General features: G+C 42.8%; 1 protein-coding gene across 5 annotated transcripts in view; it reads right to left on the bottom strand.

Annotated features, from left to right (window-relative positions):
* Nucleotides 1-23,844, bottom strand: part of LOC119737885 (CD109 antigen-like) — a 54,513-nt gene that overhangs the window by 6,571 nt on the left and 24,098 nt on the right. For 2 of the 5 annotated variants that reach the window (XM_038212523.1, XM_038212524.1), the window contains 14 exons: nt 23,014-23,163; nt 21,448-21,606; nt 20,420-20,483; nt 12,999-13,179; nt 9,303-9,420; nt 8,237-8,350; nt 7,710-7,796; nt 6,498-6,641; nt 5,835-5,979; nt 4,588-4,764; nt 3,611-3,849; nt 2,191-2,283; nt 1,196-1,373; nt 528-739 (listed from right to left, as the gene is read on the bottom strand). In XM_038212523.1, coding sequence (XP_038068451.1) covers nt 528-739; nt 1,196-1,373; nt 2,191-2,283; nt 3,611-3,849; nt 4,588-4,764; nt 5,835-5,979; nt 6,498-6,641; nt 7,710-7,796; nt 8,237-8,350; nt 9,303-9,420; nt 12,999-13,179; nt 20,420-20,483; nt 21,448-21,606; nt 23,014-23,163 — 2,061 coding nt within the window. Of the gene's footprint in view, nt 1-527; nt 740-1,195; nt 1,374-2,190; nt 2,284-3,610; nt 3,850-4,587; nt 4,765-5,834; nt 5,980-6,497; nt 6,642-7,709; nt 7,797-8,236; nt 8,351-9,302; nt 9,421-11,007; nt 11,174-12,998; nt 13,180-15,080; nt 15,259-17,428; nt 17,586-20,419; nt 20,484-21,447; nt 21,607-23,013; nt 23,164-23,844 lie in introns of all 5 variants that reach the window. The other 3 variants (XM_038212527.1, XM_038212525.1, XM_038212526.1) reach the window with 3 other exon arrangements.

Genomic DNA, 23,844 nt, shown 5'->3' with positions numbered 1-23,844 from the left:
GTCCAATCGCATCGTTCCTTACACATAAAGAAAATGGCATACTGTAATGTTCAAGGTTTTGACATTCTCAAATTCCTGAGGTTTTCAGCTTCACAATGATATATGACCTTCCATTGCCATCAATGGATGTAGAGATTTGTTTGATCAGGGTCCGTAGAGGATGGATTCCACTGAAGTCTTAAAGATCTTAGGTTTGGTGCCCTTGGAGATAAACCTGCATATTTAAATGCTTTTGTATGCATTTCTATACACATTTTTTTTCACTAAATCAACCCAAAAACCCACACTTCTGTATGATGGATTACATTCATATTTTGGGAGGTTGTAAATGTATAGTTACAGATTCGGAAAATCTCAAAACCTCAGAATGGTCAATTTCACTCCAAAATGACTTTACATGCCCTTTGTGCAAAAAAAGAGAAAAACTTCTGCAAATTGTGTCCAGGTTTCGTGTAAGCAGCTAGGTCTCATGTTATGCAGTTCACATTTCTGATCATGGTTCCATCAGTTCAAATTAATTCACCAACCTGGGTGGAACCGTAGCCTCCATATTCGTTTCTCTGATCAGTCAGCCAGCGTGCTACCGGGGCGGCTTCAGCCAGCTCGTTCCTGGCCAAGTGTGTCAGCAAGGCGTAACCAGTCATCTCAATATCGGCTGACGGCGGAGAGTAATAATAGCAGAACCACTGGTCAACTTGCTCACCGGCTGTGGAGGGGTCTTCCCAGTGCTTCACTCCGTCTGGACAGTGATTACAAAACAAGGGTTGTCAAGCAAAGTTTCTTAAAAGTATCTTGAAAATTTGTTCTTAGGCCGCATCAGGACAGACCTCACTTAAAGAACTATGTACCTATCCTATCTAACTATTAAAGGGAGATGAATGTGGAAAGGGAAAAATATCACATTGTTTGATAAAACGGAGTCTAACAACATCTAAACGTCAATACAACCCATAATATCCTGTCCTTTAATTCAAATCTGCAACCTGCAGATCTCAAAGTACCAACAAATTTCATATTAGTTCATCAAACCATTAGTCACTGCACTGCCGCAAACAGCTCTGCCGGTCACCCCAAACCACCCAAGCACTCTATGCTTTTATGGGCTCATTACTGAATAACCACAATGTAATACAATGTAATACAATGTAATACAATGTAGTACAATTGCTAATGGGTTATTCTGTTTGATTCTTACCTTGTACAACAGCCATTCTTTGGAAAGCATCAAAGAATCTTGAATCTGAGGTCTCGGCCAGCGTCAGGGCATAGGTCACCAGAGACAATGCATACACATCGTTGGAGATGCTGTCGTACTGATTCTCTAGGTAACCCCTAGCGAGGCCGGCGGATCTATCAAGACTGTCCCAGAATGTCTGTCAAAATGACCAGGAATTTGAGAAAAATATGAGTCAAATATTAGCAAAGAATTCTCAGCTTGTTCTGAAATGTTACATTTTGCTTTATAAGAAGCCACTCTGACCAGTACCAACCGCAACCTTACTCCATGGTTTTGCTAGCCGCAGAATTCTGTGCTTACAGGGCTAGCAGAGATATTCTGTGCTAATACTGTAAGCACAGAATCTATGATTACTGATGTATGCAATGCCATCATACCAATATTCGTCATTGGAGATACGGGTGACCCAACTTTCCTCTGCGCTAGATCACGCTACCTGCGTAACAACGATCCGGCCATGCAAACTGAATGGGTTGCGAGGAGCGATGAATTTTGTCGTTAGATTTTTGGCATTTACTCGGCTCAATGATGTTAACTGTTTGGATCCTCATTGCCAGCACCAGCATTGCAGTCCAGTCCATCATAAGTCCTTTCACAAGTCCTTTCACGAATCCAGTAACGAGTAACGGCCGGGATGAACAATGACAAAGGAATGCTTTGGTAAGACTTCATTTCAATAGCTCGTGACTTGACTTGTCACTGAAGGACTTGTGATGGACTTGTGATGAAATCGACTACAACACCGGTCAGCACACAAACGCGAGTTACAGGTTTCCAAATGCCATTTTGCCACAATGTATCTCTTTTGGAAAGTCAGCAAAAAAGACGACCGTTCTGTAGTGAGTGGCCATCTCTGCTACAGCTGCTCGATGCTGTTGCTGTGCCAACGTCCTGCCCTGGCCACAGTTACGTAATCAAGTGGTTTCAGGGAAAGATCAGTTGTACAATTTTACCTGAGGCAGGTCCAAATGTACTCTCTGAACTTGAACCTCCTTGAGCGCAATCAACACATAGGCTGTCATCGTCACTGTGGATGAAACACCACCCTAGGAAGACATGAAACAAGATGAAATCATTAAATGCTCAGCCTTCATAGTTATTATTCAATTATTCATCTGCTCAGACGAGCACCTGTTAATTATGATAATGGGCTCCGTGCGCAAGTACCCCCTCAACGGTTACAAAGGGAGAGTTGGGGGAGACCACTGGGAGGATATTCAAACGTATTGCCAACAACGCTTGATGTTTGCATGAAGATGCAATATGGCTTTTTGCAAATTAAGAAGAAAAAAAATGAGTCGTGCGTACTTTGCGCCATGCGGGCGCGAACCAGCGTGCACACACGGTGTGTCCTGTCGAAAAAGCGCCCTCTACTGTCAGTGCACAAAGTTCGTAGAGTGTACAAGTCTCGCCAGTTCACTTTAAATGTGAATGTCTTGGGGAAAGTTCGATTAAGTACCATAGTTAACCATAGTTCGACTAACTCTGATCGAACGCACGCTAGGCAACGAAGGTTGGACTAGTCTAGTCGACTATTCAGGACCAGCCTACCATGGTTGGTTGCGAAACAATTTGTAGCTGATGTTATCAATAGCAATGTTCATAGCATAGTGCAGAGGGAACCAACTATCAACAAAAACAGCAGAAAAACGAAACTGTGAGTGCTAAATTTCATTTTCATTGCATAGTTTTTCCATGTTAATTTAAACTTCTGTCACTTTTGTCACCATTGTCCAATAATAATGGGGTCCTTAACTACACAATCAGTAATTTGTATAAATAAACAAAAACATCCAGTGATGAAAAATTGTACGACCACCATTTTCTTACGGTCGTTGACATGACAATTTTTTAATAGTTTGACCATAGTTGTTCGCACTTCAACATCAGTGCGCATGAGCTACAATCCCGGCCAAAATGGTTGGGACACTTCCTGAGCCTGCCACGGTCACCCACTCCCCCGCTCCCCCGGTCAATGTTGTTCTCTCCAGCTGATGGAGCATACACCGTGCAATGAGAGACAACATTGAACGGGGGCCGGGGGGTTGGAGGCCCAGCGAGATTTGGCCAGGATTGTAGGTATGTCACTAACCAACCAATAGTTGACCATTGGTCCTTGATCGAACTTGCTCTTGGTACCTAACACTAGTCTAGTCACAAACTCCCGTGTTAGAATTTACCTACTTGTTATCTCATAATCGATTAAATGGATCTTGATGTCAGATTTTTCATTGTATTAAAGTTATCGATTCACAATAGTTTCAACGTCAATGTTTGAACAAATGCCTAATACAGAGACAAATAAACTCCATTCCCGTGGGTCTCATTACCAAACAGCGCCCTCAGTTGGCTGTGCACGGACCCGATACTAACCTGCATATCGGTGTGGATGACTTTTCCAGGTTCTTGAAAGATTCCATCTCTCGTCTGCTGCGATATCAACCACTGGATAGACTGCTGCACCACGGACGAGTCAATGTAGACGAAGGGTTTGGCCGAAGCGAAGCTTTTGATGACGAAGGCCGTCAGCCAAGAGCTTCCGGAGGGGTCGCTGTTACCAAAAGCGCTGAAGGAGTGATCGTCGTGCTGATAGGTCAACTCACGCTGGTAACCTTTGGAGAAAGTTAAATTATTAACATATTATCGGCAAATTTTGATTTCAACTGCTGCTTTAAGTAACTACATAATTTGTGAGGCCATCTGACAAAATGAGACAGAACTTGGGCAGAGGTCGAAATGAGGGTTTGCGGGTATTGTTGACAAGTTACGGCTGTTTAAAGTTTGCTCATATCAAAATGTCAACAACAAAAAATACTGAGAAAAAAGCCTTTAAAGTTGACTGTTTGTAGTCCACAAAAATGAAAGATGCCAATTGTTTGTCCTTAAAACACTTTTTTTACTATTTCTTTAAAATATGTGAAGTAGACATAGTCGCGTCAGTACAACAAAGTCGTAACTTGAATCTGAAAAAAAAAAGCGTATCTCACACGAATACGCTCTGTGCAAAAAGGTCGTATCTTGCGTATCGCGACGTCCATTGACTTTGTGTGTACATCTGGGTTTTTAAAGCGAGATACAACCTTTTGCATTAAAAACTCGCGTTTTACTTACATGACGTCACACACCATTTGAGGAGATACCACTTTGTTGCACGGACACAACAAATATCAAAGATTACAGAAATCAATAAATTTGAAAATCAAAATAAATCACCCCCAACTATTTTTTTAATTTTTCAGTTCCGTCTCATTTTGCCAGAACACCGCACATTTTCTAACTGTAATTTTTAAAGAAATTTTAATGTTTTAATTTCTCTCGAGGAAAAAATAACCAATAAAATATGCTCATACCTCTTGTCGTGAAGTCCTTAGCTTTCTGCATAATACTTGGGTTGTTCTGGCCAGTGTTTGTCAGGTAGGAATAAATGAAGACATTGGGAGCAAAGGACAGCATGGTCTGCTCACCACAGCCGTAGGGTAGCTGCAGGAGTTTGTCCAAACCGTTCATGGTAGGACCCATGATGTCACCTATAAGAAGATCGAACATCAAACTCCATAAGTCTTCAAAGATGCCAAGGATAAACCGTCAACCAATAAGCCAGTACGATTTCCAACTGCACATGTGCACATCAAAATTAGACGATTTTCCGTTGGGGATAAACAATTATCTGTTTGTGTGCAAAATCGTAGAAATTGCTCTGAATCGTGTTTTGAAGTAAGCACAAAATTTCACAAAATTTTTGACACCGAAGTTTTGTTAGGTGTTTTGTATGCCCAAAACTTTGTGCGAACAATTTTTCCAGCATCCTTTTGATTGCATGACAAATTGCAGAATGCACCGTCAGTTGCCATGTCCACCATAGATACGTGTGTGCATATATCTGTTGCATTTATGCCTAAGCAATAATCGTTGATTCTTGTTATGCACATGTGCAGTTGGAATACTGATTTGAAATATTCAAAAAGAAAAGGTATCCACACATATAAGAAACCGTGAAATACAAAATCAGCAAGCTTGAAGTCTCAACTTTTGTTGTTTTTGGTGGGAGGGGGTGATTTCATTTTCAAGGAACATCCCTAAATCCTCTGAAATCTTTGCACCTGAAAAAAGACACTATATTAAACCTGTGTTGGATAGTGGTGCTTTTGGGAAGGCGTAAGTTACAAGAAAAGCCCTAGAGATTATAAATTAAAGAAAGGATACCGTAGTGTACAATTTGCAAGGGGGGGCACTAAAATATAGTGGCCTCATTTTTTTTTGGGGGGGGGGGAATCAATGTTTTTTAACAATAAAAAACTCTCATGAAGGAGGGGGGGACGAGGGAGACTACATGCTTGGGGGGGGAGAAACAAGCTTTGCGGGGAGGGGTACAGAGAGGACACAAGCTTCAAAGGGGGAACACAAGCTTTAAAGAGAGGGGAAGGGGGCAGGACACAAGCTTTGACCAGGAGAAGGGACACAAGCTATGAGGAGGGGGTACAAGCTTGGGGGAGGGGGCACCAAGCTTAAAAGGGGAGTGTAATGGGCCAATGGCCCCCTGCCCCATGTCCCCCTAAGTCAACGAAGCAAGTATTACTTTCATGATTATTAAACCGACCTGTGACAGTCAGCTGAGCACGCACTGATCCTGCGACCAAGAGATCCTTGGGGAAGCCAAAGGTGAAATCCTTGGACAGTCTACCCTGGGTTGTATTGAAGTCGATGAAGACTGGCTCCGAGAATGAGGTGGGAATGCCTTCCGGCTAAGAAGAAAAAACACCATAAACATCATATTATATCCACTGTAAGGGAGCATCTAAAACAGTGTGAACACTGTGTTTCCCAATTACACCAAAGACTTTGGCCGTATTTTAAAATTCTTCCTCCCCGATCGCTATCTTTAACCTTCAGGCCTGTGAGGCCAATTAAAAAAATTAACCACTTTCTCAAACTTCCTTTTTCCGCCCATTTCCTTTTTGTTATTTTTTGTAATCAAATGTTTGAGATATATTTGTATTTTTTTTTGTAACAAAATAGTAGCTCATCAGCAAAAGAGTTAAGAAAATGGAAGAATCCATCTGCCATCTTGGACAATCTGCCATGTTGGAAACTCCGCCATGTTGGGGAAAAAAACCTGCCTCCTTCCTTTTTTTCAAAAAGCCTGGACGAGAAACTATTTTTTTTCTTTTTGGTCAAAATTATTAAACAGCCCTAGTGTTAAAATAACCAGTGTTGTTGAGAATTCGCCCAGTTTCCTCGAGAAGCTGAAATATTGACCAACCTCCACCAGGAGTTGTCTAACCACGGCATCAGCAGCCTTGTCGGTGGTTGCACGGACCGACAGGTCAACCATGCCGAGCTTCTGAGGGAGTATGGGGAAATAGACGGTCGTACCTCCGCTGGCTGGTACCTTCACTGATTGGACCTGAGCAAAAAGAAGAATAATTCTACTATTGTAATTTGCCTTTCACAGGAATAACTTGTAATCACAAGCTCTGCTGATAAGTGCAGACGTCATAACCAATCAACCACCAAGCTTTCCCGGGTTCAGCTGGTTGGTTTGACTTATAATGTAACTACAGGAACTACTACTGTGAATGACTTTCAAGTAATTTCTACAGTTGGGAGTTGCAAAGTTTAAAATTGGGTTCAGCCATTACCACTATAGTTATTTAAGTTCTGTATAATCACTGCTCTCTGAGAGCTGGATTGGGAAAAAGGACAGGCTTGCTTGGGTAAGACTCGAAACCATGACCTCTTGCTGGCAAAGTGTGCATTCTGGTCAAGCTAGCTCTAATAGCAAAAAAAAAAAAAACCCACAAATTTGAATTAAAGGTAACATACAACATTTGCTTTTGCTGTAATTTTTTAGAAATGGATGGATTTGGGAGTTAGTATTTTATAGCAAATATTGTTACACTGACCTGTTTAATGTTTTGTGTTCAAAGATGCTGGAAAAACCAAGAAAAAAAAAATTGCTGTTCTTGTAGTCTGGTTCCTTGACCCTACTTCAGACGAAACGGAGCAATTTAAAGATGTTGGCAGAATTGTCAGGTCAGGGAACCAGACTAGCTGGCTTGCACCCATTCAGGGATGTGTAACCGATTGCAAACAAAATGTGGATTAACTTCATTTGGTAAATTGGGGGCAGTATTTGAAGAAAAGTCAGTTTTTTCCAATGATGGTCAGCCAACCATCGTTGGAAATTGAAACAAAAATTCCACTTTTCTTGAAAATGACACCACCCCAGGTGCCATGATTTCACAGGATGCTTGAGACTATGATTCACTTACAGTAAAGTAAGGTATTTCATAATAACTTGGTAGTTTTGTATTTTGATGTTTGCAAATGTTGTATATTTCCTTTAAACTGAACTGCTTTTGAAGCACGATTCCAAATTATAACCATCAGATCCAAATGGAAATAATTAAAAGGCAATGAGAACATCAGTCCAAATGTTGATCCCTCCCCTGATATTTTATCATGAATTTACCTGATCTGCGTTGGAAACTTTTTCCGAAGCATTCTCATCGTAGCTCAAGCTTTGGAATTCCACCGACCCAGTTAAAGTGACTGTTGCCTGATAAAGATACCAACAACAACAAAAAGAAACAACTTTTATTAAATCTCAGATAATCTCTTGGTAATCATTTTCACAACTAGCTTTCTTTTACTTGAACTTGAGCCAACCTATGCCAAGCTTATTGTCACCCTACATATTACCAAAAGCAGCAAAAAGCTTGTTTGAGAAATGCAAATTTTGAATGCTCTTTGGAACAAAACAATGTCTTCAAACAAAAAAAGTGAATTAAAAAGCCTACATATTCACAAAACTTTTTTTTTTAGTAGAAGGCGTGGCGTTTCACGTTCTCCACTAGTTCATTATGTTTGTTTACCAATAATCAAGAAATACAAGTAGTTGATCTTGTATATTTTTCAAAGACTCAACACTATTTTTATCATTATCATTCCTCATAAGTAAGTTTAGTCTTTCTGTATATTCAAAGCTGTCTTTGTTACCTGTACGGGGAAGGCCAGGTAGTTGAAGACCGTAGCCTGTAAAACCACTTTTTCCCCGCGGATCACCGAGTAGGGTAGTGTCAGCGAGACAAAGAATGGTCTGAACACTTTCACCTAGGGAGAGAGACAAAACAAAATGTCATTACTAAATGTGAGGACAGTTAGGTGCTGCAGATAATGATCAACTCTTAAAGGTGCTATATATCATTTGCAGCTATCAAAAATTGACCAAATTATTGTTGAAAAGCATACTTGGTTTAAAGATAGTAATGGTGCTGAACTCCATGTGAAATTATTCTTTCTGGCATGCTGTCATTTTGAAGAAAACAATAAAAGAAGGTCATTTCCAAAGATGCGTCTAGTGACACATTTTCGGAAATTTCTGTACATAGTTCGTTATTAATTCGGCGAATCAGTGTATGGGTGTGACATGGTTCAGTGCGTGAAATGGCGTAGCTGCCATCGTCTGAATGATACGTGTCTCGGATGCTGATTTGACGCTTATAACTCATTAAATGATTCAGCTGACATTACAATAGTTATGTCATGTTGTGCATTATTAAGGCCTATGCTAGAGTTGTACCATATATATACAATTTTCTTCCACTGCAAGTATTTCACTTTGTTGTTTCAAATGGTCAGCAGGCTCGGAATGTAACGTCCGTAATGCAAGTTAGACATTTCTAAATTGTAAATGCAGCTTTTTTTCTCATTTTGTAGAAAGACTGAGTAAGACTGAGTAAGGGCCATTTCCAAAGATGCGTCTAGTGACACATTTTTGGAAATTTCTGTACATAGTTCGTTAATAATTCGGCGAATCAGTGTATGGGTGTGCGCAAGCGTTGACATGGTTCAGTGTAATGTTTTTAAGAGCTCAGTGAATCAACCTGAAAATGACTTTTTCATGTCTTATACATCCATCCTCTAGTAATGGTCAAGGAGATTACAGACTAGGAGTTTTGGATCATTTCTCTGAATCATTCATTAGATATCACGATTAACTGGCTCTGTTAAGGACATTACACTTCCTTTCATAATGCTGCAAGAGCCCAAAAGTCACTGTTACCTTAGCAGTGGGATCAGCCACACCAATCCCCTTCTGTGTCGACATGGAGAATGCGCTGGCCACCCATGAGGTAATAGTATCAGGTACAGTGGAAGACACTCGGACTCGACCGTCATCTCTGCAGGGAAAGACGGCAGGGAAGTAGGCAAGGGAAAATGAACTACTCCCTTTGCACATAATGTAAACACTCTGATTTTGAACAAATCCAATGAGTATCTATCTTTTAATCACTGGGAAATAATGGTTTTATCTGATGAAATGACAATTCCACTTGTGTTGTCTGCGTTCTCCGAGTAACATAAGAACATATTCCTTGAATGGACAATCTTCTCAAATTTCGATAGTCATAAAGACGGTAAAATACAATCACATTGTGCAGTGGAATGCTTTAAGATGTGCAAGACATGAGCACTTCACCAGCTTACATGACATTACACAGACAAGTGTTTTTTCCCCCATCAAAATCAAGCATCGGAAAAACAAACAACAGCACTTACAAAAACAATATGAATGATTTATTTCCTTTCACGCATGCAATAAAAACGTACAAGTGCCAAACAACTGCACCACACCACTGCCACCGAATCAATATTTATTTGTGATAAAAGAATGGCAAATGTATAAACTGTTTTGCTGTTTCTAACGCATTCGAAAATGTAATTTGTTTTTTGAGACTGTTTTACAATGGACCTACCCAGGCTTGGGCAAGACATTGTGGTTGTATATTGGATACATGATCGCCCACCACAAGAGGACATTATCACAATGAACCGCTATCACCCACAAACCGTACCGCTATCACAAAAGCATCTTGGGAATCTTGTACCAATCGTGTTGAGCCCGCCCCTGTTTTGCCTAATGTATGCATCGTAACGACATGAAGCGCCAAACAGCTGGCACTAAAACTTCCAGCCCGTAACATTCAAAAAGCTACCAGACTGCTGTGCAACTTTGTGGCCCCTCATTTTTTGGCGTGAACCATAAGGGGGGGGGGGGGGTCAGGTTGGTGCAGCGGTTCTTTCCTCGCCTTCCACCGCTGTGAACCGGGTTCCATTCCTGCCCTGCTCCACACGTGGGGTGGGTTTTCACGGCTCTGCTAACCACAGAAATTGGCGCTTATGATCACCTTTGTTTGCCAAGAGCACCAGCAGAAAAATTCTGCACTAACCCTGTAAGCACAGAATCCTTAGTTACAGGATGTACGCATGCGCACAAGCCAAAATTTTTTGCTAAGCAGTGAAATGCACTTACCCTAAGCACAGCATTTTTTGCTACAGTAAGCAGGGATTATTCGCTAACAGTATAAAGGGGAGCCATGAATTGGGCCCCGATTCTTTTGGGGTTTTCCTCACACCCTCTAAAACTGTAGTTTCTTCTCATTGTCTTCTCTCTACAGGTTTCTTCAGGCTTTCGAGCTACAGTGCCTAGGGCATTTTCGAGGAATCCATGGTATCATTACCAGAAATAATGTCATAATATAATAATAATAATAATAAGTATAATAATAATAATATTTGAGTACAGAAGTAGCGCATGCCCACTAGTTTCCCCAATGTGTCAGGGGGATATATTACAAGGCTCCCAAGACATTGTTGTGATAGCGGTTTGCAGGTGAAAGCCGTTCGGTGTGATAACGCCCTTTTGAAACAGGTAATCGCGTATCCAATATACAATGGCACTATATTGACCCAAGACCAGGACCTACCCAGCAACATAGTCACTCCACAGCCAAGTCTCTGGGAATTCAGTACGAACGCGAGGCGTTGGTGGCGCTTGATTAGGTACAATAGCTGACTCATCAGCTGCTCCATCTGCGGCCGCTGGGGCAGCTTTTGCCATGCCGTCAAACATAACCCCAGCACGAGCATAATCTGAGAAGAAATAGAACAGGATCCAACTTGCCTCATTCAAGGACCCTTAGTACATGGATCAGCTTATTCCAGTGGAACTATACCATGTCCGAATAATGGAACAGTTTATACTCATGCAAATATTCTTTCATTCCTTCAGTCTTTCCGAGCATAAATCCGTGAACACATCAATCAAACAAAAGTTTGGGAGAACTGCACAGATTTTCTTGTTACTTCAGACGATCTTCAGGATGGGATATAATTGAAAACACAAAATTGAACTCCTAACACTGAGAGGACAGTAGAGGCTCTGTGATCAGGGTCAGTGAAAACAATAGAGACACTGTGATCAGGGTCAATGACAGCAGTAGAGGTATCATGACCAGGGTCAATGACAGCAGAAGAGGCACTGTGACCAGGGTCAATGACAGCAGTAGATGCATTGTGACCAGTGTTAAAGACAGCAGTAGAGGCACTGTGACCAGGGTCAGAGGCACTCTGACCAGGGTCAATGACAGCAGTAGAGGTACTGTGACCAGGGTCAATGACAGGAGTAGAGGCACCGTAACAAGGGCCAGTGACAGCAGTAGAGGCACCATAACAAGGGCCAGTAACAGCAGTAGAGGCATTCTGACCAGGGTCAGTGACAGCAGTAGAGGCACTGTGACCAGGGTTAGTGACAGCAGTAGAGACACTGTGACCAGGGTCAGTGACAGCAGTAGAGGCACCGTAACATGGGCCAGTGACAGCAGTAGAGGCACCGTAGCAAGGGTCAGTGACAGCAATAGAGGCACTGTGACCAGGGTCAGTGACAGCAGTAGAGGCACCATGACCAGGGTCACAGTTTTTACAATGGATCTACCCAGTCTTGGTGCAATACACTGTTGCTGTACATTGGATACATGATCGCCGGCCACAAGAGGGCCTTATCATAACGAAACACTATTCCCGTACCGCTATCACAAAACGTCTTGGGAATCTTTCACTGGTTGTGTAATGCGCGCACACCTGGTAGGCACATCTACGAACTGTGTTACTGTTTATGGAAATCTACTCTAACTCTACCTCATTCTGCAATGAAATTTGTTTTGTGAGACTGTTTTACAATGGACCTACCCAGGCTTGGGCAAGACATTGTGGTTGTATGTTGGATACATGATTGCCCACCACAAGAGGACATTATCACAATGAACCGCTTTCACCCACAAACCGTACCGCTATCACAAAAGCATCTTGGGAATGTCGTACTGGTTGTGTCATGCGTGTGCACCTGTTTTGCCTAATGTAAGCGTCATATGACATAAAGTGCCAAACAGCTGGCATGGCAGCTCTTTTTTATGTGTGCGTGAACCGAAAATGGACCATAAGGGGAGTCAGAATGGTGCAGCGGTTCTTTCCTCTCGTTCCACCGCTGTGATCCGGGTTCCATTCCTGCCCTGGTCCACATGTGGAATGGGTTTTCAGTCCCTACCTGATTCCGTGGGTTTTCGGCAGAATATTCTTCTGGGGTTTTCCTCCCACCTCAAAAACTGTAATTTCTTCTCGTTGTCTTCTCTCTACAGGTTTCTTCAGGCTTGTGAGCTACAGTGCCTAGGGCACTGCTGAGGAATCCTTGGTTTCATTACCAGAAATAAATACAAAATAATGATAAAAATATTTGAGTACAGAACTGGCGCATGCCCACTAGTTTCCCCCATATTTCAGGCAGGAGATTTTACCAGAACAAGACGTTGCTGTAGTAGTGGTTCATGGGTGATAGCGGTTGATTGTGATAACCCCCTCTTGCGGTGGATGACCATTAATCCAATAAAAAACAACAACTTCTTTACCCAGGACCAGGACCTACCCAGCAACATAGTCACTCCACAGCCAAGTCTCTGGGAATTCAGTACGAACGCGAGGCGTTGGTGGAGCTTGATTAGGTACAATAGCTGAGTTATCAGGTGCTTCATCTGCATCTTCCTCTGCACCTGCGGCTGGGAAGGCTGCTGGTATGGCGTCATACATAACATCACCACGTTCCCAATCTGCGTAGAAATAACAGGATCTAACTTGCCTCATTCAAGGACCCTTACTAAAAGATCTCAAATGGAACGACACCATGTCCAAACAATTGCTTATCAAAATAATCTTTCATTCCTTCAATCTTTTTTAATATACCCCTTAAATTATACTCATAAATCTAACAACACTTTGGGAAAAATGCTGGGATTTTTCTATTTATTCAGATGATGCGTTCTTCTAGACGGTGGGATTTTATTGAACAAACTTGGACTCCTGATGCGAAGAGAACTGGGTCAGTGACAACAGTAGAGGCACTGAGACACATTTTCCAGACAGAGGTAGAATAGACACTGTGACCAGGGTTAATGACAGCAGTAGAGGCACCATGACAAGGGTCAATGACAGCTGTAGAGACACTATGACCAGGGTCAGTGACAGCAGTAGAGGCATCGTGACAAGGGTCAGTGACAGCAGTAGAAGCACTGAGACTCAGGTCCGAGACAGCAGTAGAAGAAACACCGTGACCATGGTCAATGACAGCAGTAGAGGCACCGCGACAAGGGTCAGTGACAGCAGTAGAGGCACTCTGACCAGGGTCAGTGACAGCAGTAGAGGCACTCTGACCAGGATCAGTGACAGCAGTAGAGGCACTGTGACCAGGGTCATTGACAGCAATAGAGGCACTCTGACCAGGGTCAGTGACAGCAGTAGAGGCACTGTGACCAGGGTCATTGACAGCAATAAAGGCACTCTGACCAGGGTCAGTGACAGCAGTAGAGGCACTGTGACCAGGGTCAATGACAGCAATAGAGGCACCGTGACAAGGGCCAGTGACAGCAGTAGAGGCACTCTGACCAGGGTCAGTGACAGCAGTAGAAGTACCGTGACCAGGGTCTATGACAGCAGTAGAGGAATTGTGACCCAGAACAGTGACCAACTCTTCAGGTCTTTGAACTCATACGGTCAATGTAAAGTTTACTCAGATAACCGACCAACTGTGGAGTGATTTTGGTGCTGGGTTTTGCATTCAAAAATGCAAAAAAGGGCCACCTCATCAATATTTTTTCGTGACAAAAAGATGGCAGATCTACATACTGTTTTGCTGTTAACAGAAATCTACTTCAACTCTACCTTATTTGAAATTGAAATTTGTTTTGCGAGACTGTTTTTACAATGGACCTACCCAGTCTTGGAGCAAGACATTGTTGCTGTATATTGGATACAAGATTGCCCGCCGCAAGAGAGCCTTATCACAACGAGCCGCTATCACTGTACGGCTATCACAAAAACCTCTTGGGAGTCTTTGAATGGTTGTGTCATGCGCGCGCACCTGTATTGCCTAATGTATGCGTCGTAACGACATGAAGTGGCAAACAGCTAGCCCCAAACTAGAAGCTTGGCAACTCTACAAATTGTGTTACTGTTTATGGAAATCTACTCTGACTCTACCTCACTCTACAATGAAATTTGTTTTGTCAGACTGTTTGTTTTTTTTCAATGGACCTACCCAGTCTTTGGGAAAGACATTGCTATGGATAAATGATCGCCAGCGACAAGAGGGCATTATAGCAACCAATTGCTATCACCCACAAACTGTTCTGCTTTCACAACGTCTTGGGAATCTCACAACATTTTGTGTCATGTGCGCGCACCTACTTTGCATAATGTTTGGTCATAACGGCATTCACCAACAAGCAGCTAGCGCTTACATTTCAACATGTAATGTGCGTGAACCAAAAACGGACCATACTTGAGTACAAGAGAAGCGCATGTGCACAGGTTTCCCCCATTATTTCAGAGGGAGATTTTACAAGACTCCCAAGACATTGTTTGATGGTGAAAGCGGCTCGTTGTGATAACGCTCTCTTGCAGCGGGTGATCGCATATCCAATATACAACGTCTTTACCCGAGACTAGAACCTACCCAGCAACATAGTCGCTCCACAGCCAAGTCTCTGGGAATTCAGTTCGAACGCGAGGCGTTGGTGGTGTTGGATTGGGCGCATTGGGCATCATATCACCTGCTGTTAACGAATCGTCTTCTGCACCTGGGGCCGGGGCCGCCTCCGGTAGGCCATCAAACAATGGACCATCATCACGCCCTTGAACACATCAATCAAATAAAACTTTGGAAAAACTGCAGAAAGGATTTTCTTTGTTTCTTCAGACAATGCTTTCATCTTCAGAATGGGAAATGGCTGAAAAACAAACTTGAACACCTAACACAGACAGAACAGTAGAGGCACTCTGACCAGGGTCAGTGACAGAAGTAGAGGCACTGTGACCAGGGTCAATGACAGCAAAAGAGGCACTGTGACCAGGGTCAGTGACAACAAAAGAGGCACTGTGACCAGGCTCAGCGACAGCAGTAGAGGCACTGAGACCAGGGTCAGTGACAGAAGTAGAGGCACTGTGACCAGGGTCAATGACAGCAGTAGATGCACATTGACAAGGGCCGAAGACAGTAGTAAAGTAACCATGAAAAGGATCAATAGCAGCAGTAGGGTTACTGTCACCAGGGTCAGTGACAGCAGTACAGGCACCATGATCAGAGTCAATGGCAGCATTAGAGGCACTCTGACCTGGGTTAGTAACAGCAGTAAAGACACTGTGACTAGGGTCGGCAACAGCAGCAGAGGCACTGTGACCAGGGTTAGTGACAGAAATAGAGGCACCGTGACCAGGGTCAATGACAGCAGTAGATGCACTATGAGAAGGGCCGAAGACAGTAGTAGAGTCACCATGAAAAGGGTCAATAGCAGCAGTAGGGGTACTGTCACCAGGGTCAGTGAAAACAGTTGGGGCACTGGGATCAGGGTTAGTGACAGCAGTAGAGTTACCATGAAAAGGGTCAACTGCTGCAGTAGGGTCACTCTGACCAGGGTTATTGACAGCAGTGGGGGCACTGGGATCAGGGTTAGTGACAGCAGTAGAGTTTCCATGAAAAGGGTCAATAGCAGCAGTAGGGGTACTGTCACCAGGGTCAGTGACAGCAGTGAAGGCACTGTGACCAGGGTCAATGACAGCAGTAGATGCACTATGAGAAGGTCTGAAGACAGAAGTAGAGTTACCATGAAAAGGGTCAATAGCAGCAGTAGGGGTACTGTCACCAGGGTCAGTGACAGCAGTGAAGGCACTGTGACCAGGGTCAATGACAGCAGTAGATGCACTATGAGAAGGTCTGAAGACAGAAGTAGAGTTACCATGAAAAGGGTCAATAGCAGCAGTAGGGGTACTGTCACCAGGGTCAGTGACAGCAGTGAAGGCACTGGGATCAGGGTTAGTGACAGCAGTAGAGTTACCATGAAAAGGGTCACTGGCAGCAGTAGGGTCACTCTGACCAGGGTCTGTGACAGGAGTAGAGGCACTGTGACCAGGGTTAGTGACAGTAGTAGAGTTACCATGAAAAGGGTCAATGGCAGCAGTAGGGTCACTCTGACCAGAGTTAGTGACAGCAGTAGAGGCACTGCGACCAGGGCCAATGACAGCAGTAGATGCACTATGAGAAGGTCCGAAGACAGTAGTAGAGTCACCATGAAAAGGGTCAATAGCAGCAGTAGGGGTACTGTCACCAGGGTCAGTGAAAACAGTTGGGGCACTGGGATCAGGGTTAGTGACAGCAGTAGAGTTACCATGAAAAGGGTCAATAGCAGCAGTAGGGTCACTCTGACCAGGGTAAGTGACAGGAGTAGAGGCACTGTGACCAGGGTTAGTGACAGAAATAGAGGCACTGTGACCAGGGTCAATGACAGCAGTAGATGCACTATGAGAAGGTCCGAAGACAGTAGTAGAGTCACCATGAAAAGGGTCAATGGCAGCAGTAGGGTCACTCTGACCAGGGTTAGTGACAGGAATAGAGGCACTGTGACCAGGGTCAATGACCAACACTTTAGGTCTTTGAACTCATACTTTTAATGTGAAGATAACTCAGGTAACCCTCTGACTGTGGAGTGATAAAGTGCTGGGTTTTTGCATTCAAAGTTGCAGTAGTAATAGTGCAATTCAGGTTGTAAAAAAAAACCAGGAGGTTTTTTTTACAACTTTTACAACATGCAACAATTTCAATGATTGTGCAGTCATGCAAAAATATCATCCTGAACATATTTAAAATCAATGAGGAATGAAACAAATGGTGTGCAGCCAAAATTTGAGATGGACAAAAAATGTTGGAAGATGACAAGTGATTTTTGGTGTGCAGATTGAACGGACCTTTTTTTTGTTGTGTCCACACACACCAACCACATTATCACACATATTTCTGATGACACATACCCAGCTCTGTATTCACCCCACAACCACGTTTCTGGGAATTCAGTTCGTACACGAGGTTTTGTTAGTGACGGACTAAAGGGAACATCTCCACTTGTTCTTTGCTGCTGGTCCTGATTTCCATCATGCACAGCTCCCCCTAATCCTTCCATTTTAAAAGCTGAGAGCAAAGAATGATCTTACTCATGTAAATATGCGACATCAAATTTGTTTCTCATTTCTAATGTGCGTACTTATAGTTGAAGAACAAATCTTGAAAAATAACAGCGTTGCTGTTGAAACCCCTCAGCCAGAGTCAAGTTATCATCCGGAAACCATTAACCTTTAACTCACGTGGTGACCTTGACCTTTGGCCTTTGACCCCAGAACCAGTCCCAACATGCCTGTACCAATGGGAAACCCCCTACCGAAGTTAGACACCAACATTTCATTTCTAACTCAAGTTATCATTCGGAACCATTTACATTGAACTCACCACGGTGACCTTGACCTTTGACCTTTTGACCCCAAAACCAATCCCAACTTGCCTGTACCCAAGGGCAAAACCCTACCTCAGTCAGACACCAAAATCTCATTTCTAACTCAAGTTATCATCCGGAAACCATTTACCTTTAACTCACCATGCTGACCTTGACCTTTGACCTTTTGACCCCCAAACCAATCCCAACTTGCCTTCTCCCAAGGGGAACCCTCTTCCAAAGTTAGACACCAAAATTGCATTTCTAACTCAAGTTATCATCCGGAAACCATTTACCTTTAACTCACAATGGTGACCTTGACCTTTGACCTTTTGACCTCAAAACCAATCCCAACTTGCCTACTCCCAAGGGCAACCCTCTACCAAAGTTAGACACCAAAATCTCATTTCTAACTCAAGTTATCATCCGGAAACCATTTACATTTAACTCACCACGGTGACCTTGACCTTTGCCCTTTTGACCCCAAACCCAATCCCAACTTGCCTACTCCCAAGGGCAACCCCCTACCAAAGTTAGACACCAAAATCTCATTTCTAACTCAAGTTATCATCTGGAAACCATTTACATTTAACTCACCACGGTGACCTTGACCTTTGACCTTTTGACCTCAAAACCAATCCCAACTTGCCTACTCCCAAGGGCAACCCCCTACCAAAGTTAGACACCAAAATCTCATTTCTAACTCAAGTTATCATCCGGAAACCATTTACATTTAACTCACCACGGTGACCTTGACCTTTGACCTTTTGACCTCAAAACCAATCCCAACTTGCCTACTCCCAAGGGCAACCCCCTACCAAAGTTAGACACCAAAATCTCATTTCTAACTCAAGTTATCATCCGGAAACCATTTACATTTAACTCACCACGGTGACCTTGACCTTTGACCTTTTGACCCCAAAACCAATCCCAACTTGCCTACTCCCAAGGGCAACCCCCTACCAAAGTTAGACACCAAAATCTCATTTCTAACTCAAGTTATCATCCGGAAACCATTTACATTTAACTCACCACGGTGACCTTGACCTTTGCCCTTTTGACCTCAAAACCAATCCCGACTTGCCTACTCCCAAGGGCAACCCCCTACCAAAGTTAGACACCAAAATCTCATTTCTAACTCAAGTTATCATCCGGAAACCATTTACATTTAACTCACCACGGTGACCTTGACCTTTGACCTTTTGACCCCAAAACCAATCCCAACTTGCCTACTCCCAAGGGCAACCCCCTACCAAAGTTAGACACCAAAATCTCATTTCTAACTCAAGTTATCATCCGGAAACCATTTACATTTAACTCACCACGGTGACCTTGACCTTTGACCTTTTGACCCCAAAACCAATCCCAACTTGCCTACTCCCAAGGGCAACCCCCTACCAAAGTTAGACACCAAAATCTCATTTCTAACTCAAGTTATCATCCGGAAACCATTTACATTTAACTCACCACGGTGACCTTGACCTTTGACCTTTTGACCTCAAAACCAATCCCAACTTGCCTACTCCCAAGGGCAACCCCCTACCGAAGTTACAACCCCAAACATCATTTCTAACTCAAGTTATCATCCGGAAACTAAGCTGCCCGGACGGACGGACGGACGGACGGACAGACATACATACATCCGGACGGACGGACGCCCTAGGCGATGACAATACCCCTCGAGCCTCTCGGCTGAGGGGTAAAAAGGAGGTAAAAGAGTTAAGCCTGATGTAAAATACAAAGAAAAGATCAGGAGACAACTCAAATTTGGGACAACCGGCAAAACGGTTCCAATTTCTCTTGACATATGTTTAAACACCACTCCGATCCCTAGTCAAGCGGGATGATTTGTAAAAACAGCATCAACACAATACACCTGACAAAAATTGAGGTGTTTGTCACACATTTTATGTGCCTCTCTTTGGGCCAGTAAAGTTAATTTGATGTCATGTACTTCATGGAAAATAAGTCATAGGTCTTCTGATTTTTAGCCAGATCTTGATTTTCTCAGTGCCAATAGGTCTCATTCAAAGACGGCCATCTCTGTAGGAGAACTGCAACTGCGTATTTTACGCAATCAAACATGCATTGCGCAGTATTGAAAATGTTCTAGCACGCTTGTTGCTCGCAATGTGTTCGAAATATGACACAGCCGATGCGCGTTTTGCAAGTTGATGCTCAAAATGAATGGCTGGTCAATAGGAAATGACGTCATTTGAGAGAGACCTACACTGCCAATTGCAATTCTCACAATTGTAATTTTAAAAAAAGCTGTACCTATGGGCTCCTTGCGCGAACAAGAGAGGGGTACTGGAGGACACTCGTATGGTGCGACGTATGCACGACTTATTTTATTCTGATGTACACAAAGCCCCAGCGACTTTAGGTGAGCCTAAGGCGTCGTCGGCAATGCATTTGAAGCCTCTCCCAGTGATCTCCAACTCTCCCTTTCTTACCGTTGAGGGGGTACTTGTGCACGGAGCCCATTGCTCAGTGGAAGCACCGACTGTGCACAGCCTAAGAATTTAATACTTACATGTGATGTCTGGTGTCATTATACCATACACGAGAGCATCTGTAAACACCAGAATTCCAGCAGACTGCAAGAACAAAAACAAATGCCACACATAAAACAAGTGATCTGCAGATCGCAAGTGTCGCCTTTTTTCGCAGTCAATCCCTATTTGGTCTGTGTTCGTATTCTTGTATTCACGCATGCAACTGGGAATTTAGAAAAAAAACGAGGAAGATTAAAACCACACAAGACTTTGTACAGTGTTTTTCAATTTGTAATGGCATTCATGAGAAGTAGAAAACAAGGAAATCAAATTGCATGCCTGTTGTATTCCTGGAATGTATTTGTTTCTGTGAAACAATGGCATTGTCGCATCTTTTCCATGAGATATGACCTCAATTGACCCCTGGATGACCTTTGACACTACATCATCAAAACAACACATCAGCAGCCCTAAATACCTTTATTAGTGAACAGCCATTCATTTCTGTCAGAAAAAAAGGGTCAAATTTTGTGCTTGTTTAAACAATGACTGCAAATGACCCCATATGACCTTTGACCTCCAATTTCTGAAAACTTGTCATAAAAAATCCCCACCCAAGGATCACTCCATCCACGTTACATTAAAATCCATCAAATTCTTTATACACAGGCTAGTCACCAACAGTCAGATTATATGTCTTGTAGGCACTGTGACTAGTCAAATTCCATCAACAGACAAAAGTCAGGCGACTGGTAGGCACAGCCAGCTTATCAATCTTCTACAGTCAAACCATAGCTATAGCAGGTTTCATAACAATCACAGCCAGTCAATCCTGCTTAGTCACTTGATTTAATTTGACTACTGGGCTGGCCTTGTTGAAGTTGCCAGCCAGAGAGGGAGATTTAATGTATTCATTTTAAGCAAATGTTTCCAACTTTTTCTCATTCTTTTATTAGAAAACGTTACTGATAAAAAATTACAGTGGTTCCCGGCGTCCCGCTTGCGAGATTTCTATCTTGCAAGCCCTCTAATAATAATGACTATAGAGTTCTGAAAATTAACTTACATCCAAGATCTTACGAGCAGTGTTTCCTGGGGTAGGGAAGGGCCACCAACAGCACCACGCGGAACGCTTTCTACGAGCCACTGGTCGCCCAAATCCACCGTCGAACGTATCACCATTATCATTACTCGTCGTGTCAAATTCTCCTAGAGCATCCACAACCTGAAGACAATTTATCATGATTATATAAGTGTCAAATTCAAGGTATCATAGGACCATTGGTTGTGTGGGCATTTTTTTATTTTCATTTGAAGCAACACAATTGCTCAAAAAGAATGATACATAAGTCATAACAACCATAGAGCCATATTAAATTACTAGAGCGCTAATTCATGTACAAAAAGATGCCTGCTGGGCATATCCATATTTGTGCACAAGCATATATATGGAGAACTACAAATTTTGTATGGCTTTTGTACGGCTATTTGCATATCTGCATTTATATTCTATACAGGCGTGTTACCGAAGCCGATACGCCCAAAACCGAAACGAAAAATCAGCAAATGAGCGTTTCATTTTACTCTGCGCCAACGGCGCAACTCATATCCGCTGCAGATGCTGTTTGCCGTGACGTTTTTTAACCGTCATGACGCGCTTAAGTTGTTTGCGTATGTTCTATACTTGCGCGTTGCATTTAGAGTACACTTTTAAAATTCAATTCATCTTATTTCATTGTGTTCTACAAACATGCACATGAATTCAAAATGTCTGTGCCCATACAGAACGGCTTCAAAGTATCTCCGCGCACAAGAATGAGGAGTTAGCGCTCTAGTAATTTAATATAACTCTATGATAACAACTAACTTGTTGAAGTTTCAGTTCAGTGGATACCATACATTTTGAGAAACTTATGGACAATTTGGGGTTTTGGTAACTGGATTCTGCTACAACTGCACTAGAAAGCAGGAGGTTGTGGGTTCGAGTCCCACCCGAGTGATTTTTTCCAACTTTCTCTTCGGAGGTAACACACTGAGTATACAGTTTATATAACGTCGGTGAAGGGCAAAACCTAATTTGATTTACATCACTCCGACACAAAATTTCATCTTATAATAATTAATGCGGTACCCGCTGCTTTGTGCATCAGATTCGAACCATGGTCGAGTGGTAAGACATCTGCACTAGAAAGCAGGAGGTCTTGGGTTCGAGTCCAACCTGAGTGATTTTTTCCAAATTTCACTCGGGAGGTAACACACTGAGTATACAGTGATTTTACGTCAGTGAAGGGCAAAACCTAATTTGATTTACATCACCCCGACGCAAAAATTCCATCTAATAATGGATTCTGTTGCTTACACATGTTACAAACTGTACCCGTGACCACATTTTCTTGAACCACCTTAGATGATTGTTTTCTTCCGAATGACAACAAATTGGTAGGTCCTTTTTTGGGGGGTAATTGCAAATGGTCCTGCATGACTTTACGGAATGCAGGATCCGAACACCGACTGGACACCGACCAGTGATTTAAATAAGGCTTGGTTTCCTTGACCAACAACTCCAGAGGTTTTGTGACATTCAGAAAATTGCAAGAAACCAATATTTCAGAGCTTTTGACCTTTGACCTACCATGCTCTGTGTGATGTCATTCCCCGTCTTCAGGAGCATGACACTGGTGTCGATGGCCAGGATTCCCACAAAGGAGTTTCTCTCGGCCGTTACATCCAACTTGATTTCATCTCCCGGCTCGGCTTCATCCTTGTTGAAACCAATTGTCACCTTGGGGGAATACAAGAACAATAACTGTCACACAAAAGGTTCCGATCACATGATGTCAAAGTGCCATGTGACCATCCAGTTTTCCCATGATTGATCACCAATGCAGTGGGCAAGTGTTTGGTTTATAGCAATGATGCTGTGTGCTGTAAACTACATAGTAGAGCTTATTTTCATGTAAAATAACTGCAATATTCTTTATTATTGGCATACAGGGTGAGTAAACAAAAACCGAAACCCAAATGTTGGGACTATTGTTTTAGTGAAGTTCTGCATGTAGCACTTTCAAAATCTAGGATATGAAAGCCCAATTGCATAAGCTTTCTTTTAGTACAAGAATCATTCAAATCACTCATGTGCTTTTCAAGTTACGGAATTTTAAACACAACCACCGTTTTAAAGAACTTAAAATGGTGGTTGTGGTTAAAATTCCGTAACTTGAAAAGTACATGAGTGATATGAATGAGTCTTGTACTATAAGAAAGCTTATGAATTGGGCTTTCATATCCTAGATTTTGAAAGTGCTACATGCAGAACTACACTAAAACAATAGTCCCGACATTTGGTTTTTTTTTTTTTTTTTTTACTGACCCTGTATTGGTAACTACCATGCCGTGTAAGGCTGTCATATTTCTGCCTGCCCAGCACTGGGTGTTAGCTCAGTGACTTTCTTACATGGCCATT

The sequence above is a fragment of the Patiria miniata genome, unplaced genomic scaffold (genome assembly GCF_015706575.1).
Source record: "Patiria miniata isolate m_02_andy unplaced genomic scaffold, ASM1570657v1 HiC_scaffold_3, whole genome shotgun sequence".
Classification (NCBI taxonomy): Eukaryota; Metazoa; Echinodermata; class Asteroidea; order Valvatida; family Asterinidae; genus Patiria; species Patiria miniata.
Note: the sequence above shows the minus strand (reverse complement) of the source record. Positions and strands in the feature narration are given on the sequence as shown.